Here is a 24,962-nt window from a genome sequence, read left to right as displayed (position 1 = left end):
ACTGGATTAACGATGATTAAAAAAAAAGCACTTGCAACTGGAGCTGTTTTGTTCCTCATTCAACCTTTCTGTCCATATGCCCTTCACTGGTCGCTTTCAGGTGGCAGCACATGCCTCACCGTGCCGAGTGCGCACCTTCACACTAACTGCATGTGGCTCAATGACCGGGAGCAAGTCTTTCAGTTGGACACTTCGGCGATTTGCGAGTCCCTAATCTACTCCAGTTACCCAACCGAGAAAGAGGAATCCGAACTACGTGTCCTTCCTGGTGACTGCTCATATTGTTGAGAGATGAAGGCTAGATTAAAGGTAGACTGAAAATTTACGTGGTCCAACCGGGATTCTACCCCGCTGCCTCTCGATTTAAGGACATGCGCTTTATTTCTAGACCATCGGGCACAAGACCTTCACATCGGGCGCACAATATCAACATTAGTTGGAGATGTTTCGAGTCTGATCGTTGAGGGGAAAACACGGCATGACGAGCGGCCAGATCTGCGAAGGCCACACCCTGAGCTACATTGGCCCTGCTGCTGCAAAACGTTATCAAGATCAGTAACTGATCAGCGCGGGGAGGAGATCATACAGCGTGCTTTTGCCGATCGCCAGCCTGTGTACCTCACTGATGTAGTAGATGCTGAAATTCTCCAGTGGTTCTTTGTGAAAGGACTGACCAAACATTATCTGTGTTCACCGTTTACGTCCTAATGTAGTTGCATGATATTTAGCGTCTCTTCTGCTGCGGTTGTACGATTTCTCATTCAAATATTGCGCGATGGGCCGCAGTGGAGACAAGCAGTAATTACAATGTCATGAGTCGTGTTTCGAGTGGCTGTTCTGTCATTCCGTTTTAAATTTCTGCAAATTACTCATACAGGATACCAGCATGCTCTATCACTGCTCTATGACCAGTTCATTGCTCAATCCACATTTCAGTAGCTGCTTCAGCTGTAACTAACTTGGTGTCAACAGTGCCTTAAATCAAAACAAAAAAAAATAAATCCTACGTCGTATACAAATACCAGGATGATTTCTAATAATAGGTCACGCTTATCACTGTCCTCATTCCGAATCTGAAATTACTGCAACCTACAGCAATAAATAAACACTTTTAGATTTACAATATTTACTGGTCATCAAACATCAATATAAGCTAAATAGACGGATCCTTATATCCAGGAAAATTAAGGCCACAAGAAAATAAAGAGAGTAGAAGGAGCCGCGCGGAATGGCTGCGCGGTTTAGGGCGCCATGTCACGGACTGCTTGGCCCCTCCCGCTAAAGGTTCGAGTCCTCTCTCGGGCATGGGTGTGTGTGTGTTGTTCTTAGCATAAGTCGGTTTCAGATAGTTTAAGTAGTGTCTAAGTCTAGGGACCGATGACCTCAGCAGTTTGGTCCCTTAGGAATTCACACACATCTGAACATATTTTTGAGTAGAAGGAAGTGACACTTGAAGTCCATGAAGTCAGAGTCTATCACATGATGTAATCAGTAACATTTTATATAATGTGAGCAAGTTGATAGATTTCCACGCGATGTAGACCTCGGTAGCACGAATATCCCGAGGAAATGTTCCCCGATTTCTCTCCTGTAGTCGAGCACTGGTGACAAGAAAAAATGGTTCAAATGGCTCTGAGCACTATGGGACTTAACTTCAGAGGTCATCAGTCCCCTAGAACTTAGAACTACTTAAACCTAACTAACCTAAGGACATCACACACATCCATGCCCGAGGCAGGATTCGAACCCGCGACCGTAGCGGTCGCGCGGTTCCAGACTGTAGCGCCTAGAACCGCTCGGCCACTCTGGCCGGCACTGGTGACAAGAGCCAAAGTCCAATGACGGTACAGCAATGCGAGACAATGAATTCGGCGAGTCCATCGGGACGGAGCGATGTCGTAATCAATAGTTCAGACGGTCGCTTTGTTATTCTAACCCCCTTGTAAGTTCCCAAGGAGGTTACAACAAAGGGAGATAGAGTTACCTACGCTGAAGCCAGAGGGTGCGGCAGTCCGCCATCTTTTTGAAACCAAAAAAAGAGTTTCTCCCTTAAAATCTTATGTGATACTTGCCCTCTCTACTTAAAGCCACTAAATCGACAGTCACATTTGGGTATGTACTTATACACCACATATTTTCATGGAGGAATAGACAAAACCAACTAGTTGAGAACTTAATTTGTTGATGCCAAATATATTTCATTGAGCATTGACTACATCGTGGCAAAACAGCCGATATTTTTAATTTAAGTCGAGCTATTAGCGGTACAGATGACATAAGATCCTTCTGATCATTTCACTACGAAAATGTACTTTTTTCAGAATGTAAACAAACTCTTCAGATGGCTCTAAGCATTATGGGGCTTAACATCTGAGGTCATCAGTCCCCTAGACGTAGAACTACTTAAACCTAACTAACCTAAGGACATCACACACATCCATGCCCGAGGCAGGATTCGAACCTGCGACCGTTGCAGCAGCGCGGTTCCGGACTGAAGCGCTTACAACCGCTCGGTCACAGCGGCCGGCGAATGTAAACGCTAAATATTTAGTTTGACAAACACGACAATATTGTATGGATATTCTTTGTTGAGCTTAGGTGCAATTAAGCGTTATCACTAAAATCAAGAGCTTGCACGTAATGTCAGGTGAAGCCTATCTTTGTCTCTCTCACACGTTTTTCCCTTCTGGGAAGGTTTAGGTTATTCTACACACTATCATTTTCGTTTGACAATTTTTCACAATTGGGAATACATACAGGGTGATTCACAAAGACATACAAATATTTTAATATGTTATTCTACAAGTAAAACTAAAGAAAAAAATGTATAAATATAGGTCCGCAAATGTTTAGTTATGGAGTTACGGCTAATAAAAGATTTTGCCTGAAGTTTTGCAACTTCGCTAATATGAAGCCATCACAAAACCGTACGAGGTTAAAGTAAAACACGATTTCCATTTATTTTGTTGTTATTGATCTGGTGAATCTAATAAAACATATCCCAGACGTATATCTGCAGTAGTTTCCAGGACATCCAGAAAAGTTCATAAATAAAGTCTTGTTTAAACACTTACTCATAACTTTACTAACTCAAAGGAATTCCATGGACATGAATATTGCATCACTCGTAAAACCAGATGCCCCACTTTGCTATCACTTATTGTTCTAGGATGTGGCAAACAAGTATCAGATATAATGCTGATATAATCATATGCTCTTGTAGACTGAAATTTCAGTGTTAATGCAAAAGATTTCAAAGCTGCTCTTCATTTCTGTAGTTCTTCTTCTGCAGGACCTTTTTCACATGATTCAAATGACGATTTCGCGGCTTGACAGGCGACAGTTTGGCTGCCGAAGCTCGATTTTCTTCCTGTTTTGCATGTTTACTTCACACAGAACTTACAACTTTTTCTTGAAATGGACAACAGTGGCAGGAGGTGGTGCATCTAAAATGGAGGAAACGTCTTTTGGCAACACTAGAAAACAAACAGATGCATAAAATTAGCATTACATGTCAAAGTTTTTGATGCACATAAATTATTATTACCTTCTGGAGCAGCACTTCCCAAAATAAACTCGTCCAACGTAACAGTTAGCACGGAGTAGAATTATCATACATGAACAAACAAAAACGATTAATATGTTGAAAATTTTAAATGAATGACTTATTATCTAGTCACAACATTCACTCACTCAATTATCTCAGACGTAAATAATTAAGTATAATATATCATGCATAGGCAGATGATATGTCATCAGCTGCCGACAACCGAAAAAACAAGCCGAACATCAAATCGTCTCAAATAAATCATACACTGAAACATTAGTCAGTTACGTAAAATTTGGAGCAACTTACATTTTGTGTGTATGAGAGAAATGATAAAAAAAAAAACCGAAAGGTCTAGTGCGATTATGCTGTATTTTACTGATGTGCTCTATTTCGTCATAAAGGCTTGATCCACAGGCTTTACCTTGCTCTTTCTTTCGTGAGCCTACGACGAGTCCATGTTTAAACCAAAAGTGTTATTTCATCTCAAGCATTTACCTGTAGAAAGTAACAGCAGACTTTCAGTTTCTTTTACAATCCAATGGTCCAGCATCATCGAAGATATCTCTTAGGGACATTATGTAATGAAATACATATTGCGCCTATGGTATTTTAATGATGTGTTTATTGTGAGGGATCCTTTTAGGATGCAATGCCATCTTCAGACGATCTGCGAAAGTTACATAATATTATTTTTCACTTAACTATAATGTTGGTTAATCGCATTTTCGGATATACAGATTTGATACTTACATCCATATATCGGGTGATAAAAAAGTCAGTATAATTTTGAAAACTTAATAAACCACGGAACAATGTAGATAGAGAAGTAAAAACTGACACACATGCTTGGAATGACATGGGGTTTTATTAGAACAAAAAAAAAAAAAAAAAAACCCAAATTGCTAGACGCGTGAAAGATCTCTTGCGCGCGTCGTTTGGTGATGATCGTGTGCTCAGCCGCCACTTTCGTCATGCTTGGCCTCGCAGGTCCCCAGGCCTCATCAGTCCATGCGATTATTGGCTTTGGGGTTACCTGAAGTCGCAAGCGTATCGTGATCGACCGACATCTCTAGGGATGCTGAAAGACAACATCCGACGCCAATGCCTCGCCATAACTCCGGACATGCTTTACAGTGCTGTTCTCAACATTATTCCTCGACTACAGCTATTGTTGAGGAATGATTGTGGACATATTGAGCATTTCCTGTAAAGAACGTCATCTTTGCTTTGTCTTACTTTGTTATGCTAATTATTGCTATTCTGATCAGATGAAGCGCCATCTGTCGGACATTTTTTGAACGTTTGTATTATTTTGGTTCTAATAAAACTCCATGTTATTCCAAGCATGTGTGTTAATTTGTACCTCTCTATCTACATTATTCCATGATTTATTCAGTTTTCAAATTTATAATGAGTTTTTGATTACCTGGTATAATCAGTGGTTGCTGTCAATCTGTATTGTGTAACAAATGGTGTAGATTTAGGACTCTTATGCTATAAGCTGTTTCGTGGTTTGGTTCCGTTGTTAATCGTCTTTTTAATTTTTATGATTTGGACGTTTTATCGTCGGATTTGACAGATAGACAGTTGTGACAATTGACCAAAGACGCTATATGGTTACAGCTGCTATGTCAGATATGCCAATAAGACGTCAAATTACAAAAAAGAAAGATTAACAACAGAAGGAAACCACAAAATAGCTTATAGCATAAGAGTACTAAGTCTACAACACGTTGTTATACGATACAGTATAGTATCCCGTCCACTCGTCAAATATAAAGGGCTAGGAAGCTGTTTTCTCGGATCGCTAGACAACAGTTCAAGCAAATCGTATTAATGGAGTTTATTACAGTAAGTTAAATTGACAATACTTAACTTTGCGTATTCAGAAAGGTGAGTCGCAAACAAATGGCGACATGCAAATAATCAATGTCCTTCGGTATACACAATTTCAATGCAATCAAAACAGTTCAGTTCATAAGTCACCGATATATAGCGGTTGTATGTCGACCCGTTTTCCACTGCCCGCGGCTACGCGGCACGGCGCTTAAATTCTCTTCGTATAGATGCCACCCCTGTCGTGGTGTCATCCTATTCAGCGTACTATTGGCTGACGTCGTTTCACAGCCCTCTCTGCTGTAACGTTCCAGGCCGACGTGCGGCGCTTGTCGTTACCCGGCAACATACAGACTGACAACGACCACTGATGAGATATGGACATGAGTACCAAATTTGCATATCAGAAAACACGATTAACCAGAACTATAACAAAATAAAAACTATTCTGTGACTTTCGCAAATGGTCTGAAGATAGCAATCTAACCGAAAAGAATCCATCACAACAAATACATCATTAAGCTACTATAGCAACAATCTGGATTGTATTACATAATTCCCGTTTCTCTTTATACATCCGCAGGTCACACGAGTAACCATTTTTACACAATTTTATTTTTGAATTTCGATGAATAACACTGCAGTACACGCATACTACTCACAATGTTTTGGTAGCAGACATATGGCGGGGTGCGTAAGTCGATGGCTTCACGTTTTCGGAGTTAGAGTATCTCCATAGATGCTAATCTCTTGGTAGTTCCCCAGGCTGCCGAACTGCGTTGCTGGCGGTGACATCGCAAAGCTACTGCCGCTCGTGGCGCAGCCGCTAAACTTACACTCATGAGCTAAAACATTATGACCACTGCCCTCCGCGAGGTTGAATGCCTCCTGGCGGTGTAGTGGGCACGTGACGCAGTAAGGAAAGAATGTAAGCGGAAGATAGACGAATGGGCAGTCATTATAGCGAAGATACGGGCTGCAAATGTGCAAATCCACTGATATAAGCGGTTTTCACAAAGAACACATTGTTGTGGCGCTGCAGCTGGAAACGAGAATCTCTGAAACGGCGAAGCTGGTCTCCTATTGGCGTACTATTGTCCCAGCCTAAGGCGCTACAGTCATGGACTGTGCGGCAAGTCCCGGCGGAGGTTCGAGTCCTCCCTCGGGCATGGGTGTGTGTTTGTCCTTAGGATAATTTAGGTTAAGTAGTGTGTAAGCTTAGGGACTGATGACCTTAGTAGTTAAGTCCCATAAGATTTCACACACATTATACTATTGTCCTGAGCACTTGCGGAAAGTGGTTGAAAAATGGTGAAATAAAGAGTAGGCTTTATGGTGTTGGACGACCACGTCTCATCACAAAATGTATAGGTCGGAGGATCCCCCACTGTGCAATCGAGTATAGGCAGCGATCTGTGGCAGGTCTGACGACAGAGTTCAACGTTGGAGCAGGGAAAAGTGTTTCGGAGCACACCGTTCAAAAGCCATTGTTGAACATGGAGCTCCACATCACACGACGCCTACGTGTTCCTGTTTTGTCCCAACTACATTGTCAGTTATGATTGCAGTGAGCACAACATCGCTGAGTTTTCGCCGTGGATCGGTAGAAACGTGTCGCCTGTCGAATGAGTCGCATTTCTTGCTACACAAGGTCAGTGGTGTCATCGAGGCGAATGGGTGCACGAAACATACATTTGGCGACAGATGCAGATAGGTGAGCGCGGAATTATGCTTCGGGGTACATTGAATTGGGCTTCCATGGGATCTTTTGTAGTAATGGAAGGCACATGACAGTAGTGAACTGTGTGAACATTATTCTGGACCACCTTCGTCGCATCATACTCAAAGTCTCCCCTTTACGGCGACGATATCTTCCAGCAGGAGAATTGATCTTGTTGCGAGGTCAGAATCGTGCTACAGTGGTTTGAGGGGAATGATAGCGATCTCATATTAATGTCTTGGGCAGCAAATGTCCTGATCTGTACTCACTGGAACACATATCGGGCGCCAGATGTGTGCCCGTAAACCACCATCCCGTAATTTGCTGGAATTGCTTAACCTGTGCGTAGGCATCTGGAGCCACATACTACTGACGTCCTGTCAAGGACTTGTAGAACCCGTGCCGAGCAGAATCTCTGTTTTACTGTGTTTAAAAAATGGAACAATACGCTATCAGACAGGTGGTCATGATGTTTTGGCTTATCGGTGTATGTGTCAATGATCCCTGCCATCGGCGCATCTTCGTCATGGGTCTTCGTGCAACGAAGGCAAAGATATAAGATGAATCAATATTTTATAAATGTGCTTAATCATTATCAGTTAGCTTATTTAATTATTTAGATAATATACACTACTGGCCATTAAATTTGCTACACCAAGAAGAAATGCAGATGATAAACGGGTGTTCATTGGACAAATATATTATACTAAAACTGACATGTGATTGCATTTTCACGCAATTTGGGTGCATAGATCCTGACAAATCAGTACCCAGAACAACCACCTCTGACCGTAATAACGGTCTTGATACGCCAGGGCATTGAGTCAAACAGAACTTGGATGGCGTGTACACGTACAGCTGCCCATGCAGCTTCAATACGATACCACAGTTCATCAAGACTAGTGACTGGCGTATTGTGACGAGCCAGTTGCTCGGCCACCATTGCCCAGATGCTTTCAGTTGGTGAGAGATCTGGAGAATGCTGGTCAGGGCAGCAGTCGACCATTTTCTGTATCCAGAAAGGCCCGTACAGGACCTGCAACATGCGGTCGTGCATGATCCTCCTGAAATGTAGAGTTTCGCCGGGATCGAATGTAGGGTAGGGCCACGGGTCGTAACACATCTGAAATGTAACGTCCACGGTTCAAAGTGCCTTCAGTGCCAACAAGTGGTGACTGAGACGTGTAACCAATGGCACCCCACACCATCACGCCGGGTGATACGCCAGTATGGCGATGATGAATATACGCTTCCAATGTGCGTTCACCGCGATGTCGCCAAACACGGATGCGTCCATTATGATGCTGTAAACAGAACCTGGATTCATCCAAAAAATGACGTTTTGCCATTTGTGCACTCAAGTTCGTCGTTGAGTACACCATCGCAGGCGCTCCTGTCTGTGATGCAGCGTCAAGGGTAACCGCAGCCATGGTCTCCGAGCTGATACTCCATGCTGCTGCAAACGTCGTCGAACTGTTCGTGCAGATGGTTGTTGTCTTGCAAACGTCCCTATTTGTTGACTCAGGGATCGAGACGTGGCTGCATGATCCGTTACAGCCATGCGGATAAGATGGCTGTCATCTCGACTGCTAGTGATACGAGGCCGTTGGGATCCAGCTCGGCGTTCCGTATTACGCTCCTGAACCCACCGATTCCATATTCTGCTAACAGTCACTGGATCTCGACCAACGCGAGCAGCAATGTCGCGATACGATAAACCGCAATCGCGATAGGCTACAATCCGACCTTTATCAAAGTCGGAAACGTGATGGTACGCATTTCTCCTCCTTACACGAGGCATCACAACGTTTCAGCAGGCAACGCCGGTCAACTGCTGTTTGTGTATGACTAATCGTTTGGGAACTTTCCTCATGTCAGCACGTTGTAGGTGTGGCCACCGGCGCCAACCTTGTGTGAATGCTCTGAAAAGCTAATCATTTGCATATCACAGCATCTTGTTCCTGTCGGTTAAATTTCGCGTCTGTAGCACGTATTATTCGTGGTGTAGCAGTTTTAATGACCAGTAGTGTAAGAACAAGTTTTACGTTTGTGTGTGATTTTCGGTGGCCTTATGAAATAGATTAAAATAAAACTATAAATTTTTTAAGTATGCAGCAGAAGTTTCTTGTTTTCATTTCAGACCGTTACACTGAGGACGCATCAGTGGAAGGTTGGTGCGGCGTAAGACCTGCGTTCGAGGAGCATCTATTATAGCGTAGCCTACTGCTTTTCCACCAGTACCTGCAAATAGAAGGCCAGGTGGCTAGTGTAACACCTTCGAGCAGGCTTTCAACAGCGAGCTCCGAAATTTCTTTGTAGAGAGTGGGAATAATTTTATGCCACAGTGAGCAGAAGGGAGAAAGGATACGAGAAAATTGACAGTACGGTAAAGAAGAAGCTAAAATTGTGGCGACGTGGAAGCGGAAGCGCAGCCGCCGCAGGCAGCAACTACGTGAGAATGGACGAATGCTCAAAGATACAGGAAATTACGCCCCAACGGGCTTCTGCCAGCGCTGGTTCCGCCCACAGCCCGACGCCGGCGCCGGCGCCGAGGCAGCCCTCGTGCACCAGTTCGCCCAGCTCTTCCGGGCCCCTCGTGTTCCCGACCTCCCCGCCACCTTCGTACGAGCACGTGCTGGCTGAGGTAAGTCCTGCTCTCTTACTCAAAATATACTATTTCTTACTACGTCGGCTCCAACACCAGGCGCGGGTCCTGGGTCCGGTTATTGGGAGGGAGTCACACTTCATTACACTCTCCTCACCTCCTCCCCCCCCCCCCCCCCCGAGTTAATCTTAGCGTCACCCCCCTCCCCCCCCCCTTTTAACGTGCCACAGTTACCTTAGATTTTAATAACAGTAACGAAACTAACATGAGCTGCATTTTCTGCCAGTGTTAGACGGAACATTTCAACAATGTGAAACGGGAAACACTTTCCTGGCGGTCTACGAGGGTGTGCTGAAAAGTAATGTTTCCGAGTTTTTTATGTGAAAATTCTTAACGCTTTTTAAATAAAACAAATGTTATTAAATTATACATCTTTATCCTTTATGTCTACATACTTGTTCCACAACATAGCCACCCTGGCGACGAACACATTTCTCCAAACGAGAGATCAGTTTGCTGATATCGTCACTGATGGTGCCGCAACCTGATCTATGCTTGCACCGCTTCATCTCTATCAAAGTGATGTCATCGAAGGTGTTCTTGAAGCTTTGGAAACAGATAAAAATCGGATGGTACCAAATCGGGATCGAAAGAGGATGATAGATGACAGTCGAATTGTTGCAGATTTCGCAGCGCTCGTGTGTGGTCTGGCATTGTCATGGTGAAGGAGAGTGTACCCCATGCGTGTAAGAAATCTTCGAATTCGAAACTCAATTACAGCACGCTTTTTATCACGCATCAACATAAATGTTCAAATGTATGTGAATTCCGAAGGGACCAAACCGCTGAGGTCATAAATCCCTAGACTTACACACTACTTAACTACTTACACTAAGGACAACACACACACCCATGCCCGTGAGAGGACTCGAACCTCGCGACCACTCCGCGTGGCGCACCGACTTAGTTACGTTACACACCGCCATGTTCCGCCCTTCAGTTCGGAGCCCTCTAGCGACAGAGGGCTGCAAATATGCAGACACGAAGAACAAAGATGTAGAATATTAATAACGTTTGTATTATGTAAAAAGCTTTAAGACTTATTGTGTAAAAAATTTGGAGACATTACTTTTCAGCGCGCACTTGTACAAAATTTTGCAGACTACCAGGAAAGTGTTGCCCATTTAAGAATAAAAACAAAATGTGACATGTTTTAATATAACAATAACAATAAATTGTTTAATTACCATAAAATGTATTAAAAGTTTAGCTTGAACATCTCAAATAAGGCTTTGTTCCGAAACAAAACAAAATACGAATGAAGCAAATATTGTTTAGCTACCAGGGGGATATTAACCAGCATGCGGGTATATAAACATCCACACGTAGGCAAGGGATTGTAGTCGCATTCCTTTCTTTGCGGCCGGCCGCTGTGGCTGAGCGGCTCTAGAAGCTCAATCCGGAACCGCGCTGCTGCTACGGTCGCAGGTTCGAATCCTGCCTCGGACATGGGTGTGTGTGATGTCCTTAGGTTAGGTAGGTTTAAGTAGTTCTAAGTCTAGGGGATTGATGACCTCCGATGTTGTCCGATAGTGCTTAGAGCCATTTGAACCATTTTTTGAGAGACACTTGAACACACGCCCTATAGTCCTCATCTCTCCCCCCCCCCCCCTCCCCCAATGCGATTATCACGCCTTCGGTCCCTTGAGAAAGACCTTGAAGGGTCGATGATTCGTGTCGGGCAAGAATGTGCAGCAGACGATTACGGACTTCTTCACACAGCATGACACGGTGTTCTACTAAACGAGTATGTTCAGCCTGGTGCATTGGCGGAATGTTGACTCAGTGCTCACGGTGGTTTTGCCCACGATCATCGTGATTCTGGACTGTACGGCCTTTGATCGCACCTTATATTATTATACAAGGTATCCCACTTATCTTGATCACCCCAAATAACTTAGTGCCCAAAAGCAAAATAAAAAATATATCAGGCAAATGTTGTTTAGCTACCAGCGTGATTGATGTTCTTGTAACTTCGTTCGTTACGAAGACATGAACAGCAGTACGTTTATTTTAAGTAGCACTCTATATTTTATTATTCGAGAATCCACTTCCTCTCCTGAAGATCCGTTCAAAGACATATCACAGAGTGTCATTTACGTAAACATGACGTTATTGAAAACGTAACTCAGAACTGTCTTTGATTTTGTTACACTAGTACACAATGCAGATGGTTCAAATGGCTCTGAGCACTATGGGACTTAACATCTATGGTCATCAGTCCCCTAGAACTTAGAACAACTTAAACCTAACTAACCTAAGGACGTCACACACATCCATGCCCGAGGCAGGATTCGAACCTGCGACCGTAGCAGTCACGCGGCTCCGGACTGAGCGCCTAGAACCGCTAGACCACCGCGGCCGGCCACAATGCAGATATCCCGGGGTAAAGTAACTTGTACATTTGCAGGAGTTGACAGTAAACAAATGGAAACACAAGGAAAATGCACACCGGTAGTTCAGTCAACTGTCAGTCAAACGCCTACCTGCAACCACAATAAAAGCAGTTTTTAATGGACTTCCTTTCCTGCATACATCGTTTAAAATTACTGTAGTACTGTACTACATGTACCACTATGAGAAATAAGAAAACATTACTGCGGTCGCTATTGTGCTGACTTATATACATTCTCTATAAACGAGTACAATTTCTACCTTCTCTTCTGTTCGCTGCAGACGGTGGACTGAATGACCGGCGTCCATTTTCATTGTACTTCCATTTGCTTACTGTCAACACGAGCAAATAGAAGATTTACGTTACCCCGGGTAGTTGCACTGTGTGCTACTACAGGAGAGTCAGAGTCAGTTTCGTGTTACGTTTTAATAACGGCATATTGACGTGAACAGTACAGTGTGATACGTTTCTGAACACGTGTTGAGGAGAGGAAGACGATTACCGAATCAAAAATTTAGAGTGCTATTTAAAAAAAGACGTACTGCTATTCATATCTTCAAAGCGAACAAAGTTACTAGAACAGCAAGCATGCCTGTTAACGTTCCCCTGGTAGCTAAATAACATTTTCTTGACACATATTTTATTTTGGGCAATAAGTTATTTGGGCTGGGGAAGATAGGTGAATTACCTTGTATAATAATATTAAGGGCGATTAAAAAGTTTCCCATCGAGGGCCGTACAGTCCACAATCAGGATGCCAATCAGGCAAAATCACCGTGAGCATGAAGCAATCGTACCTCCGACGCCTCAGGTTGAAGAAAAATTTGGTAGAACACTGTGTCCTACTGTAGAAGTCCGTATTTGTATGCTGCACATTCTCGTCCGACAGGAATCGTCGATCCCTCAGTGCCTTTCTTAAGGAACCGAAGGCGTTATAATCTCATGGGGGGACATGAGGACTATAGGGCGGGTGCTCTAGCGTCTCCCACTTGAGTTGGCGTTAACTTCTGCGTTACGACTTTTGCGATATGGGTACGCGCGTCATCACGAAGCAACCATTCCACAACGGTGGTGTTGGACGGACATGCTGCCCCATGCACATTCTTCATTCTTCGATAGATGTCTGCCGGCGTTTGGCCTTCGGCAGCCAAGAAAATAATAACAGCACGTTGGTCCTGTTTGGACGCATTTGATAATAACGTCGCCATAGCTCACGTTTCAGCATTTGCCGCACACAAGCCGGAAAGACACGAATACCACTGTAATCTCTTGCCTACATGTCGGTGCTTATATACCTGCATCTGGGTCGCGCTACATTGCATATATGCTGCAGCAACGCCCTGAACCCGAAACTTCTTGATTGCCCCTTATAATTATAATTTGTTTATCTCAGTGCTTGGTAAATCGCATTAGCATTCTTTTCAAGATATTGCAGTTCAGAGAATAAAGCTATTTTAAAATACTTTGTCCGAAAGTTTGAGACGTATTTTATGTGACGTGCAACTGATATAAGTACTATAATAACAACAAATGCTCAAAACTCAGACAGCGTTGTAGTTTACACATTATAAATTGGTAGTACGCAGTCACCATTCTCAATGACCCGTTACCTTTGTGAACACATGTCTTTAACAGATAATTTTAAAACTGGGGCAATTACAGCTAAAATAGTTGTGCTTGGTTGCTAGACAATTCATGAATTGAACAGTATTTTAAAAAATACAGGGTTTAAAACTATTACGAAAGTGAATGACATGTCCCATGGTCTGCCGTAGCTGTAAATGTTCAGGTCACTTATAAACCCACACAACCGGTCTCGCAACTTTTAAGCAGCATCTTCTGGTACAAATATCTATACAAAACAGTTTTCTAAATTAATGCTTTGATAATGAGGAGTTGCAGTTATCTGAGATATCGTAAATACTGAATGACTAGGCTTAAGCAAGGAAGAAAATATTAAGCATCAAGCTATGAACCTGGTGTGGATCACATACGCCCCACAAGAACGGGCTTATATATACTTGATACATTCAATGTGTAAGTTCATACCAAAAGAAAGTTACTTACAAATGATATGTCATAGTTTACAGAATACCGCAGAATAACAATTGGTGTGATAGGGTATAATTTTCGGCCCTCCTCAATTGATAAAATACCATCGTCAATTGATAAAAATACCATCCTCAATGATGATTGTCATGTCTAAAACGAAAGAATGGAATTAGGAATCAGAACTGATCCTTAATTAAGAAACAGTGAAACAGAAACCCAAATGAAAATTAGATGGGGACCATACCCATGTGTATCAACTGCCGAAAACGGGACTGACCTGTGTTAAGTCGCGAACTGTGCACTTTCCGATTAAAATATGCTTTTGTCGACCTGTGTCAAGCAACAAAATGCCCCTTATAGATGTTATTCAGGGGAGGGGCGGGGGTGGGGTGAGGGGCGCAAAGTTTATCGGCGCCATCTGACGGACGGACCATCAACAGTGTCACATACCCTCAGTGCATGAGACACTGTGGAGAGCTCTGGAATTTAATCCTAGACACTAGCGCAAAGTGTGGTGATCGGGAACTTTATACCATCCCTCTACTCCCTTTTGCCGGAAATGCAAAGATAAAAATTGCCAACAGCGCGTGACGTACTCGACCGGTTACCCATCCAAATACTGACCACCCCCAGCGTTGCTTAGCTTCGGTGATGTGGCAGGAACAGGTGTATTCCATGAGGCAAGGACGTTGACAATTTACTGTGGTTTGCCGGTTCAGCACGTGGACTCACGAACCATGTCAGACTTGTTACTGACAGAAAGTATGCTCAGCCTGTTAACGTGTGCCTTTTGCTTGCTGGAATGTTCGTTGCAGTCGGTTACGCCACAGGCACACCCACGTGGGCACACAAATTTCTACGAAAGGCATTCAGAAAGTAACGCATCACCTTTTTCTGAAAGCAGGTTGGTTTTATTCAGGATTCAAATACACTATATTATTCCCCACTCTTTTGGATACAAAACCTTATTTTTCAACATAATCTCCGTTCAGTGCGACGGCCTTACGCTTCATTACTAGGAGGGATTGTATGTCCGCATGGTACAACTCTACTGGTCTACGTCGAAACCAACGTCTTGCTGCATCAATAGCCTCCCCATCATTCACGAACTGTTTCCTACGGATTGCACCCTTCATAGGGTCAAGCAGATGGAAGTCGGAAGGTGCGAGATTCGGGTTGCAGGGTGGGTGAGGAAGAACAGTCCAACGAAGTTTCGTGAGCTCCTCTTGGGTGCGCAGACTTGTATAAGGCTTTGTGTTGTCATGAAGAAGGAGAAGTTCGTTTGTTTCGACGAACTCGCTGAAGTTGTTTCTTCACTTTCTTGCCGGTAGCACAACACACTTCACAGTTGATCGTTGCACCATGAGGGAGATATCAAAGAATAATCCTTTCAGAGTTCAAGAAGACTGTCCCATGACATTATCGGCTGCGGATGCTGCTTTGAACTTTTTCGACGTCGGAGAGATGGTGTGGCGACACTCACGGACTGCCGTTGAGCTTTCAGTTCGAAGTGACAAACCGATGTTTCATCCCGTGGGACGATATTCGACAAAAAGTGCCACAATCAGCCCTCGTAACGCGCAAGCTACTCCGCACAGATGGTCCTTCATCAGTCTTTACGGTCCTTTACTATGTGGTGCCCAGTGGACACACACCTTAGAATACGCCAACTGATGGACGTGTGTCAGCGCTACATCTACATCTACATCTATACTCCAGCAAGCCACCTGACGGTGTGTGGCCGAGGGTACCGTGAGTACCTCTATCGGTTCCCCCTTCTATTCCAGTCTCGTATTGTTCGTGGAAAGAAGGATTGTCGGTATGCTTCTGTGTGGGCTCTAATCTCTCTGATTTTATCCTCATGGTCTCTTCGCGAGATATACGTAGGAGCGAACAATATACTGCTTGACGCTTCGGTGAAGGTATGTTCTCGAAACTTTAACAAAAGCCCGTACCGAGCTACTGAGCGTCTCTCCTGCAGAGTCTTCCACTGGAGTTTATCTATCATCTCCGTAACGCTTTCGCGATTACTAAATGATCCTGTAACGAAGCGCGCTGCTCTCCGTTGGATCTTCTCTATCTCTTCTATCAACCCTATCTGGTACGGAGCCCACACTGCGGAGCAGAATTCAAGCAGTGGGCGAACAAGCGTACTGTAACCTACTTTCTTTGTTTTCGAATTGCATTTCCTTAGGATTCTTCCAATGAATCTCAGTCTGGCATCTGCTTTACCGACAATCAACTTTATATGATCATTCCATTTTAAATCACTCCTAATGCGTACTCCCAAATAATTTATGGAATTGGCTCAAATGGCTCTGAGCACTATGGGACTCAACTGCTGAGGTCATTAGTCCCCTAGAACTTAGAACTAGTTAAACCTAACTAACCTAAGGACATCACAAACATCCATGCCCGAGGCAGGATTCGAACCTGCGACCGTAGCGGTCTTGCGGTTCCAGACTGCAGCGCCTTTAACCGCACGGCCACTTCGGCCGGCATTTATGGAATTAAGTGCTTCCAGTTGCTGACCTGCTATTTTGTAGCTAAATGATAAGGGAACTATCTTTCTATGTATTCGCAGCACATTACACTTGTCTACATTTGAAGTGTTGGCAGAAGAGCCAACACCGTGTTGCTAGAGGAGGCCGAAATGCACGCGTTTAATTACACGCAGACTGGCGTGAGGTCTGGAACATGTCAGAGAAATAAGACTAGCAAAACAGGAGGTACTGGTAGAATACTTAACTTTAATCCACAATTGGTGAACATCTCTCGTTACTGTACAAGCTTCACAATATTAATTATCAAATGCTATGGCGCCTTGCTAGGTCGTAGCAAATGACGTAGCTGAAGGCTATGCTAACTATCGTCTCGGCAAATGAGAGCGTAATTGTCAGTGAACCTTTCCTAGCAAAGTCGGCTGTACAACTGGGGCGAGTGCCAGGACGTCTCTCTAGACCTGCCGTGTGGTGGCGCTCGGTCTGCTATCACTGACAGTGGCGACACGCGGGTCCGACGTATACTAATGGACCGCGGCCGATTTAAAGGCTACCACCTAGCAAGTGTGGTGTCTGGTGGTGACACCACAACATTGATATTCAATTGCCATTCCCTGTACCACGCGTCAATTCGCTGCAGATCCTCCTGCATTTCAGTACAATTTTTTATTGTTACAACCTCTCGAAACACCACAGCATCATCTGCAAAAAGCCTCAGTGAACTTCCGATGTCATCCACAAGGTCATTTATGTATATTGTGAATAGCAATACCAACAGAGACGTTCAGTTGTGGAGCGAGATGTTTGAATGTGATCCGTTGATCACCTCGAATGAGAGTGTCCGCACGTTCCAACATTACAGGAGGCACAGCTGTGTGCAGCCGGCCGGCATGCGTGATAACAGGCAGGTTTGCGCGACCTTGTTGCGACAATGACAGACGCCTCGCCCAACGACTCACCGTGTTTTTGTTCTCTGCCAGGTCTCCGGAGACATTCTGCAAGCGCCTATGAATTTTGCGATGCTCTGGTTTTCCGCTAAAAGTAACTCAATACCAGCTCTCTGCTTGCAACGCACCTCTGTTGCAGACTCCATTTTGAAGTTACTTATAGCGCCGCCACCTAGCGGAACTTAATGAAATTATAGGGGCTGAAGCGGAAATATTCTACGATGTCCCGAAACAAAGTCTGCTTTTTTTTCAACTGAAATTTGCTGACAAAGAAACGTGTTGCGTTACTGATGCACGCCGCTCGTAGAATACCTAGGAAGTTTCGAGACATTCTACTTTATTCTTCAAAAGTTACATGACAAATCTGAAAATTTATGTCTGTAAAAACAAAACAATTTGACTAAAAGTTTTTTTTTTGGGGGGGGGGGGGGGTTGTTGTGTCGTGTACCCAATGACTGCCCGACTCTTCTCAGTTCCCTTGGATCCACGCCTGCCGAAGGCGAGCTACTGTGGTCGCCCCAGGACATGTCCGCTGTCAGAAGGGGAGGGAGCACAATACGAGTTAAGTGCCTGTGCGTATGCACAACACGAGTAGCGAAGTCATAGTGGTAAACACGAGCCGTTTCATTGTTATTATGTTAATGTAAGTTGTTCACGCTGCGGCATTGCTGCCAGCTGATCTGCTTACAAGCTACTGAAACCTCGTGTGGCATGGATATATACAGGGGTTGGGCAAGAATATGGAAACACCGCGAGAAATGCATGCTTGAACATGAATACAGATGCTAACCAAGCCTGAAGGTTGTGCTGTTGTATCTGACCACTAACGACATCTGTGCAATGCCCTCAATACGTTGCAAGTGTCAGTGGTGGTCAGATCAGTGTTCTATGTAGTTGTGAGTGCATTATGTCGGAGCTAAGTGAATTTGAACGTGGGTAAATTTTTGCTAGTCATATGATTGGTGCTTCTGTAGTTTGGTGTTCAAAAAGGCCGACGAAAGAGGATTTTGATGAAAAGTGATAAGACGACAGAACTGGCCTTCGCACTCGCAAACCTGTTAGCACCAAAACAACAAAAACGGAGCTCCAGAAGAAGGGAATTTAAGGGCGAGCTGGAATTTCAAAACCACTCATCAGCCATGCGAATGGCCGTGACAGAAAATGTGGTGCCGAAGCTATGAACCCTGGACTACGAAGCAATGGAAGGCTGTCATTAGCTCGAATTGTCTTGTTTCATACTGTTTTCAACTTTTTTTGGAGTTTACGTCCAAAGATAAGACATGATGGGGGTTCGGTAATGATTTGGGTCCCCATATCGTGTTGTTTCTTAGGCAATGTAGTAATAGTGGAGCAACAAGGACGTCACCCCAAAGTAGGTCACCCCAAGGGCCGCCGTCACCCCAGGGCCGCCGTCACCCCAAAGTGCCGTTATCCAAGTTGGCCGCTGTGATCCAAGTACGTGACGTCACGTGACGTCAGCTGATGACTACCACCATCAAGTGTGGCCGTTGTCCAAAATTGCGGCTTTTGGCAGAAAGATAGGTCAATTGGACTACCTCTACTAACCTAAGAAAATCGCGGCAAAAAAAGGGCGCTTGAGCTACCTCCACTAACCTAAGTCAACTCTTCCGAGGAAGTGGACATGTCTTTATTTAAACAATTCGATGCAGTACTACCATCAAGTGTGTTCGCCATCCTCTTGGAATTTCGAATTTTGCTCTAAGAGCTTACATTCAATTGCCGGCCGGGGTGGCCGTGCGGTTCTAGGCGCTACAGTCTGGAACCGCGAGACCGCTACGGTCGCAGGTTCGAATCCTGCCTCGGACATGGATGTGTGTGATGTCCTTAGGTTGGTTAGGTTTAAGCAGTTGTAAGTTCTAGGGGACTGATGACCTCAGAAGTTGAGTCCCATAGTGCTCAGAGCCATTTTTTTACATTCAATTCCAATATAATTGCTATAATTTTTTTTTCCTACCGCCACAACAGGCTGAGATATCGACAGCTGTATTACATGCACTGGACATAAGTCTTTATTTAAACAATTATACGCAGTACCACCATCAAGTGTGCTCGCCATAATCTTAAAAAAATGTTCACCAATTTTACTCAAATTTTATTCAAATTTATTATCTACAGTATTAGTGTCATGTTACCGCCACAAGAGGCTGCGCTTCGCGATATGTCACGTTGTCATCAGGCTGTATGCGTGTGTCGCACGCTGATAATACGATCGACAGGCGACTATCCTAAACACACGCTGACGTCAGCCGAACACAAACATTCTCACTTTCTCTTAGAAAACTCAGGTCGGCCTGGGCCAGCCTTACGTGGGGCCGAAGTCCCATAAAGCTTTACATAGGTAAGAAAAGGGCTTCGCTACGCTTTCAACTACCTAGTTTCAACTACTTTTCAAGGTCATCCAACCACATTTCCTACATACATCGAGGGAGGTATGTCACCTAGTTTATTACGCTGATACAAAACACTCAGCCGGCCGCGGTGGTCTAGCGGTTCTAGGCGCGCAGTCCGGAACCGCACGACTGCTACGGTCGCAGGTTCGAATCCTGCCTCGGGCATGGATGTGTGTGATGCCCTTAGGTTAGTTAGGTGTAAGTTGTTCTAAGTTCTAGGGGACTGATGACCACAGAAGTTAAGTCCCATAGTGCTCAGAGCCATTTGAACCATTTGAACCAAAACACTCACACTGCCGGCGGTCTGGAGGGAGGGAAAATAGGTGTGAAAAACGAATCAGCCTGTTCTGGGCTGCTGGAGAGAGGAAGGTGTGTACTTTATTTATTTTTTGGACAATTTATGTAGCTACGGATTTCACGTAATTTATTTATTACGCTGATACAAAAACACTCACCCTAACGTGCTTAGAGTTATTTACGGTTATGAAATGGGCAACCAGACACTTTTTCAGTTTGATACGATTTATTGCACCATTAATTAGTTTTCCAGCCATTGTAGGGTCATCATCAGATGGAGGTTTTACAGCATCATTTTGTGGACCATTCGCAGCAAGACACATGGATCGTGATGACTGCACTAGATCTTTGCTTCCATGACGAATTCATTCCGATAATGTACGTTGTAGCCAGCTTGGACACACACACACAGACACACACACACACACACACACACACACACACACAGTACTTTTGGTACACTTGATGTGCCGCATCCACAATAGATATAAAGAATATTTTTTGTTGATAGCAACGATCTTCGGAAATTGTCTGTGGCTGTAACAGGCAGCTACGTGGAAGAACTGCTGGTGCATTTTGACAATTCAGACAAGGAAAAGTATGTCACATTCGCTCGACTGCCTGCCAAACCCAGAGAGAATATGGTTTTTCTCTTTCGTTTGGTTCCTTACTGAAACTTCCCGAACATTTTGCGATTAATGTGCTTCGTCTAGAGATAGCAGCTCCATAAAATCTTCATCATGTGATCATTTTTCATATTAAATAGCTAGTTTATGTTCAAAAATGGCTCTGAGCACTATGGGACTCAACTGCTGAGGTCATTAGTCCCCTAGAACTTAGAACTAGCCACAACAAGCCTGTTTCTAGAATACACAGCGTTGGTGCGGGACCTCACAGCATACAAAATGTGGTGCTGAGAATGGCACTCCACCTTCCACGAGACTTTCCCCCGGAGGAACATCACGTCGTTGCCGACATCTTACCTCTTCGCCAGCGATTTCAGGAGACCGCTACGTCATTTTATCAAACATCTGAGACATCGAGGAACCGTCTAGTGGGGAAACTCGGACACAGGCCAAACTGGCACGCGTCCTTACGCCGTCCAGACCTCCTGCGTCTTTAGCGGCAATCAAAGCTTCATTTTCAATCCATTTTCTAGGGCGGAACTAGAACAGCCAGTCTAAAGACGTTCCCTAAGAAGAACAATTAACTTCCACTGATGGCATACTGTGGAACGCCGTTAAGACTCCAAAAACTTCCGGAGACCCGGCACGTGCCGCGATCCAAATAGATGCACAAGGCGACGACAACAAAGCTAAGTGGATAGTCAGCTAGAGTTCAATTGGTGAGTCAATGGATCTACTTCTGGGGCCGACCTCTCACCAAGCAGCATGACGGGTGCCTCCACCCGTCTTCGACAGCTGCCGATCACTCTCCAAATTCATCGCTCAGCGAAAGGATGTAGAACTTTTCAGAAGTGTAACTTAAACTGATTACGACTTTAATACAAATGGATTACTAATCCAATACTGTGTCTTTCGTCGGCGCTCTTCGAAAGAGAATTAAATGGCTCTGAGCACTATGGGACTTAACATCTATGGTCATCAGTCCCCTAGAACTTAGAACTACTTAAACCTAACTAACCTAAGGCATCACACAACACCCAGTCATCACGAGGCAGAGAAAATCCCTGACCCCGCCGGGAATCGAACCTGGGAGGAGAATTAAATACCATATAACTTTATTCAGTAATAAAGTAGTTAACTTTTACTCAGGACTGATATATTTTTGCGTGCTCAATACAGCAGTTAGCATTTATTTACCTGTTTGTTTAAAACGCGGACGCTAATGGGAACGTTGCACTGTATTACCTGGAGCAGGTTGTCCGTTAGATCATGAGAGTGCACACATCGAGAGCTCGTCCACAAAATAAGTAATGCATAGCAGCTACGAGAAGCTACAGGGGATGGATAGAAATATAGAAACACCAAAATCACAGCACATAAATATGACCAATACGGTGTAAGAAAACAGTTGGCATTCAAAACGGCTTCCAGTTGTCTCGAACTGGACACATTACAGTTCCTGTAAGTTTTTCTGCGAAAAAATATGTCATTTTTCCCGCAAAGTGGTGGCTAGTTCAGCTAACGATGATGGAGGTGGATAGCGATCACCCACCTTTCTCTCTAAAGTAGACTGCAAATGCTCAATAACATTGAGATCTGGCGAATGTAGCGACCTGGGGAGATGCGAAAATTCATCCTCGCGCACACAAAATCAGTCCTGAACGATGCCAACTATGTGAACGGAGCCGTCTTGGAACACAGCATCACTTTTGGGGAACTATCAGTGTACTGTGGGATGGACATGACCAGCCAAAATGGTGTCAAAATCGTTGGCAGTAATCCGACCTTGCAGAGTAACTATGAGTAATGGGGCAACAAGGACGTCACCCCAAAGTAGGTAACCCCAAGGGCCGTCGTCACCCCAGGGGTGGCGCCACACCAAAGTACCGTTATCCAAGATGGCGTCCGTGCCACAAGTACGTGACGTCAGCTGTATCCAAAAATGCCGGGAAGATAGGTCAATGGGGCTACCTCCACTAACCTAAGTCACCCCGTCCTACGAACTCGCGAGAAGTTTGAATTTTGGCGGGAAGATAGGTCAGTTGAGCTACCTATACTATCCTGAGAAAATGGTAGGAAAGAAAGAGCAGTTGGGCTACCTCCACAAACCTAAGTTACATCGTCCTAGGAACTGGCCGGAAGATTGAATTTTAGTGGGGAGGTAGGTCAGTTGGGCTACCTCTACTAACCTAAGAAAATGGCAGCAAAGAAACGGTACGCATGCTACCTCGTCATCATTTAAACAATTACAAGCAGTACCATGATCAATTTTAATAGCCATTCTCTTGGAAAATTTTGTTGAGCAGAGTTGGTATGGTGTCGACCCACTAGAGGCTGCTCATTTAATTCGAAGATAATTTCTATAAATTTGTTTAGATTTGTATAAATTTCCTTAAACGTCTATAAATTTGTTTAAATTTATTACCTTCTACAGAATTAGTGTTGTGTTACCACCACAAGAGGTTGAGATATCAGTTTCTCAGTCTTTTAATATATTTATTACATGCACTCATTCAGCTCCGGACGTAAGTATTTATTTAGACAATTACAAACAGTACCGCCATCAAATGTGTTTGCTATCCTCCTCGAATTACGAATTTTTTACTCTAATAGCTTACATTCAATTCGTATATAATTTTTATAAATATCTTTAAATTTGTTTAAATTTCTTTAAATGTCTGTAAATTTGTTTAAATTTATTATCTACGTACAGCATTAGTTCCGTTTCACCACCACAAGAGGCTGAGATATCGATAGCTGTATTACATACACTCAGTCAGCTCTGGACACAAGTCTTTATTTAAACAATTAGAGCCACTACCACCATCAAGTGTGGCCGTTGTCCAACATTGCGGCTCTTGGCAGAAAGATATGTCAACTGGACTACCTCTACTAACCTAAGAAAATCGCGGGAAATAAAGGGCGCTTGAGCTACCTCCACTAACCTAAGTCAACTCTTCCTAGGAAGTGGACATAAGTCTTTATTTAAACAACTATACGCAGTACCACCATCAAGTGTGCTCACCATAATCTTAAAAAATGTTCACCAATTTTACTCTAAGAGCTTACACTCAATTCGAATATAATTTATTTAAATTTATTATCTGCAGTATTCGTGTCATGTTACCGCCACAAGAGGCCGCGCTTCGCGATATGTCACGTTGTCGTCAGGCTGCATGTTTGTGTCGCACGCTGATAATACGATCGACAGGCGACTAGGCTACACACACGCTCACGTCAGCCGAACACAAACATTTTCACTGTCTCTTAGAAAACTCAGGTCCGCCTGGGCCAGCCTTACGTGGGTCCGAAGTGCCACAAAGCTTTACATAGGTAAGAAAAGGGCTTCACTACGCTTTCAACTACCTAGTTTCAACTAATTTTCAAGGTCATCCAACCACATTTCCTTCATACATCGAGCTCGTTTTGTATTATCACGTAATAGGGGAGAGAGTGTGGTAGATGTGATACGCAAGTTGGGATGGAAGTCATTAAAGCAAAGACGTTTTTCGTCGCGGCGAGATCTATTTACGAAATTTCAGTCACCAACTTTCTCTTCCGAATGCGAAAATATTTTGTTGAGCCCAACCTACATAGGTAGGAATGATCATCGAAATAAAATAAAAGAAATCAGAGCTCGAACAGAGAGGTTTAGGTATTCGTTTTTCCCGAGCGCTGTTCAGGAGTGGAATGGTAGAGAGATAGAATGACTGTGGTTCGATGAACCCTCTGCCAAGCACTTAAATGTGAATTCAGAGTAGTCATGTAGATGTAGATGTAGATGTAGATGTAGATGTAGACGTATGTCACCCAGTTTATTACGCTGATAAAAAACACTCACCCTGCCGGCGGTCTGGAGGGAGGGAAAATAGGTGTGAAAAACGAATCAGCCTGTTGTGGGCTGCTGGAGAGAGGAAGGAGTGTACTTTATTTATTTTTTGGACAATTTATTTAGCTACGGA

The 24,962-nt window shown here is 44.0% G+C and overlaps 1 protein-coding gene across 1 annotated transcript in view; it reads left to right on the top strand.

The window, feature by feature from the left end:
• Positions 1-24,962, top strand: part of LOC126470333 (uncharacterized) — a 226,363-nt gene that overhangs the window by 42,400 nt on the left and 159,001 nt on the right. Inside the window, exon 2 of the mRNA XM_050098119.1 lies at positions 9,247-9,750. Coding sequence (XP_049954076.1) covers positions 9,565-9,750 — 186 coding nt within the window. The 5' untranslated portion in view covers positions 9,247-9,564. The remainder of the gene's footprint in view (positions 1-9,246; positions 9,751-24,962) is intronic.

The sequence above is a fragment of the Schistocerca serialis genome, chromosome 3 (assembly GCF_023864345.2).
Source record: "Schistocerca serialis cubense isolate TAMUIC-IGC-003099 chromosome 3, iqSchSeri2.2, whole genome shotgun sequence".
Classification (NCBI taxonomy): Eukaryota; Metazoa; Arthropoda; class Insecta; order Orthoptera; family Acrididae; genus Schistocerca; species Schistocerca serialis.
This window is presented reverse-complemented; position numbering and strand designations above follow the sequence as displayed.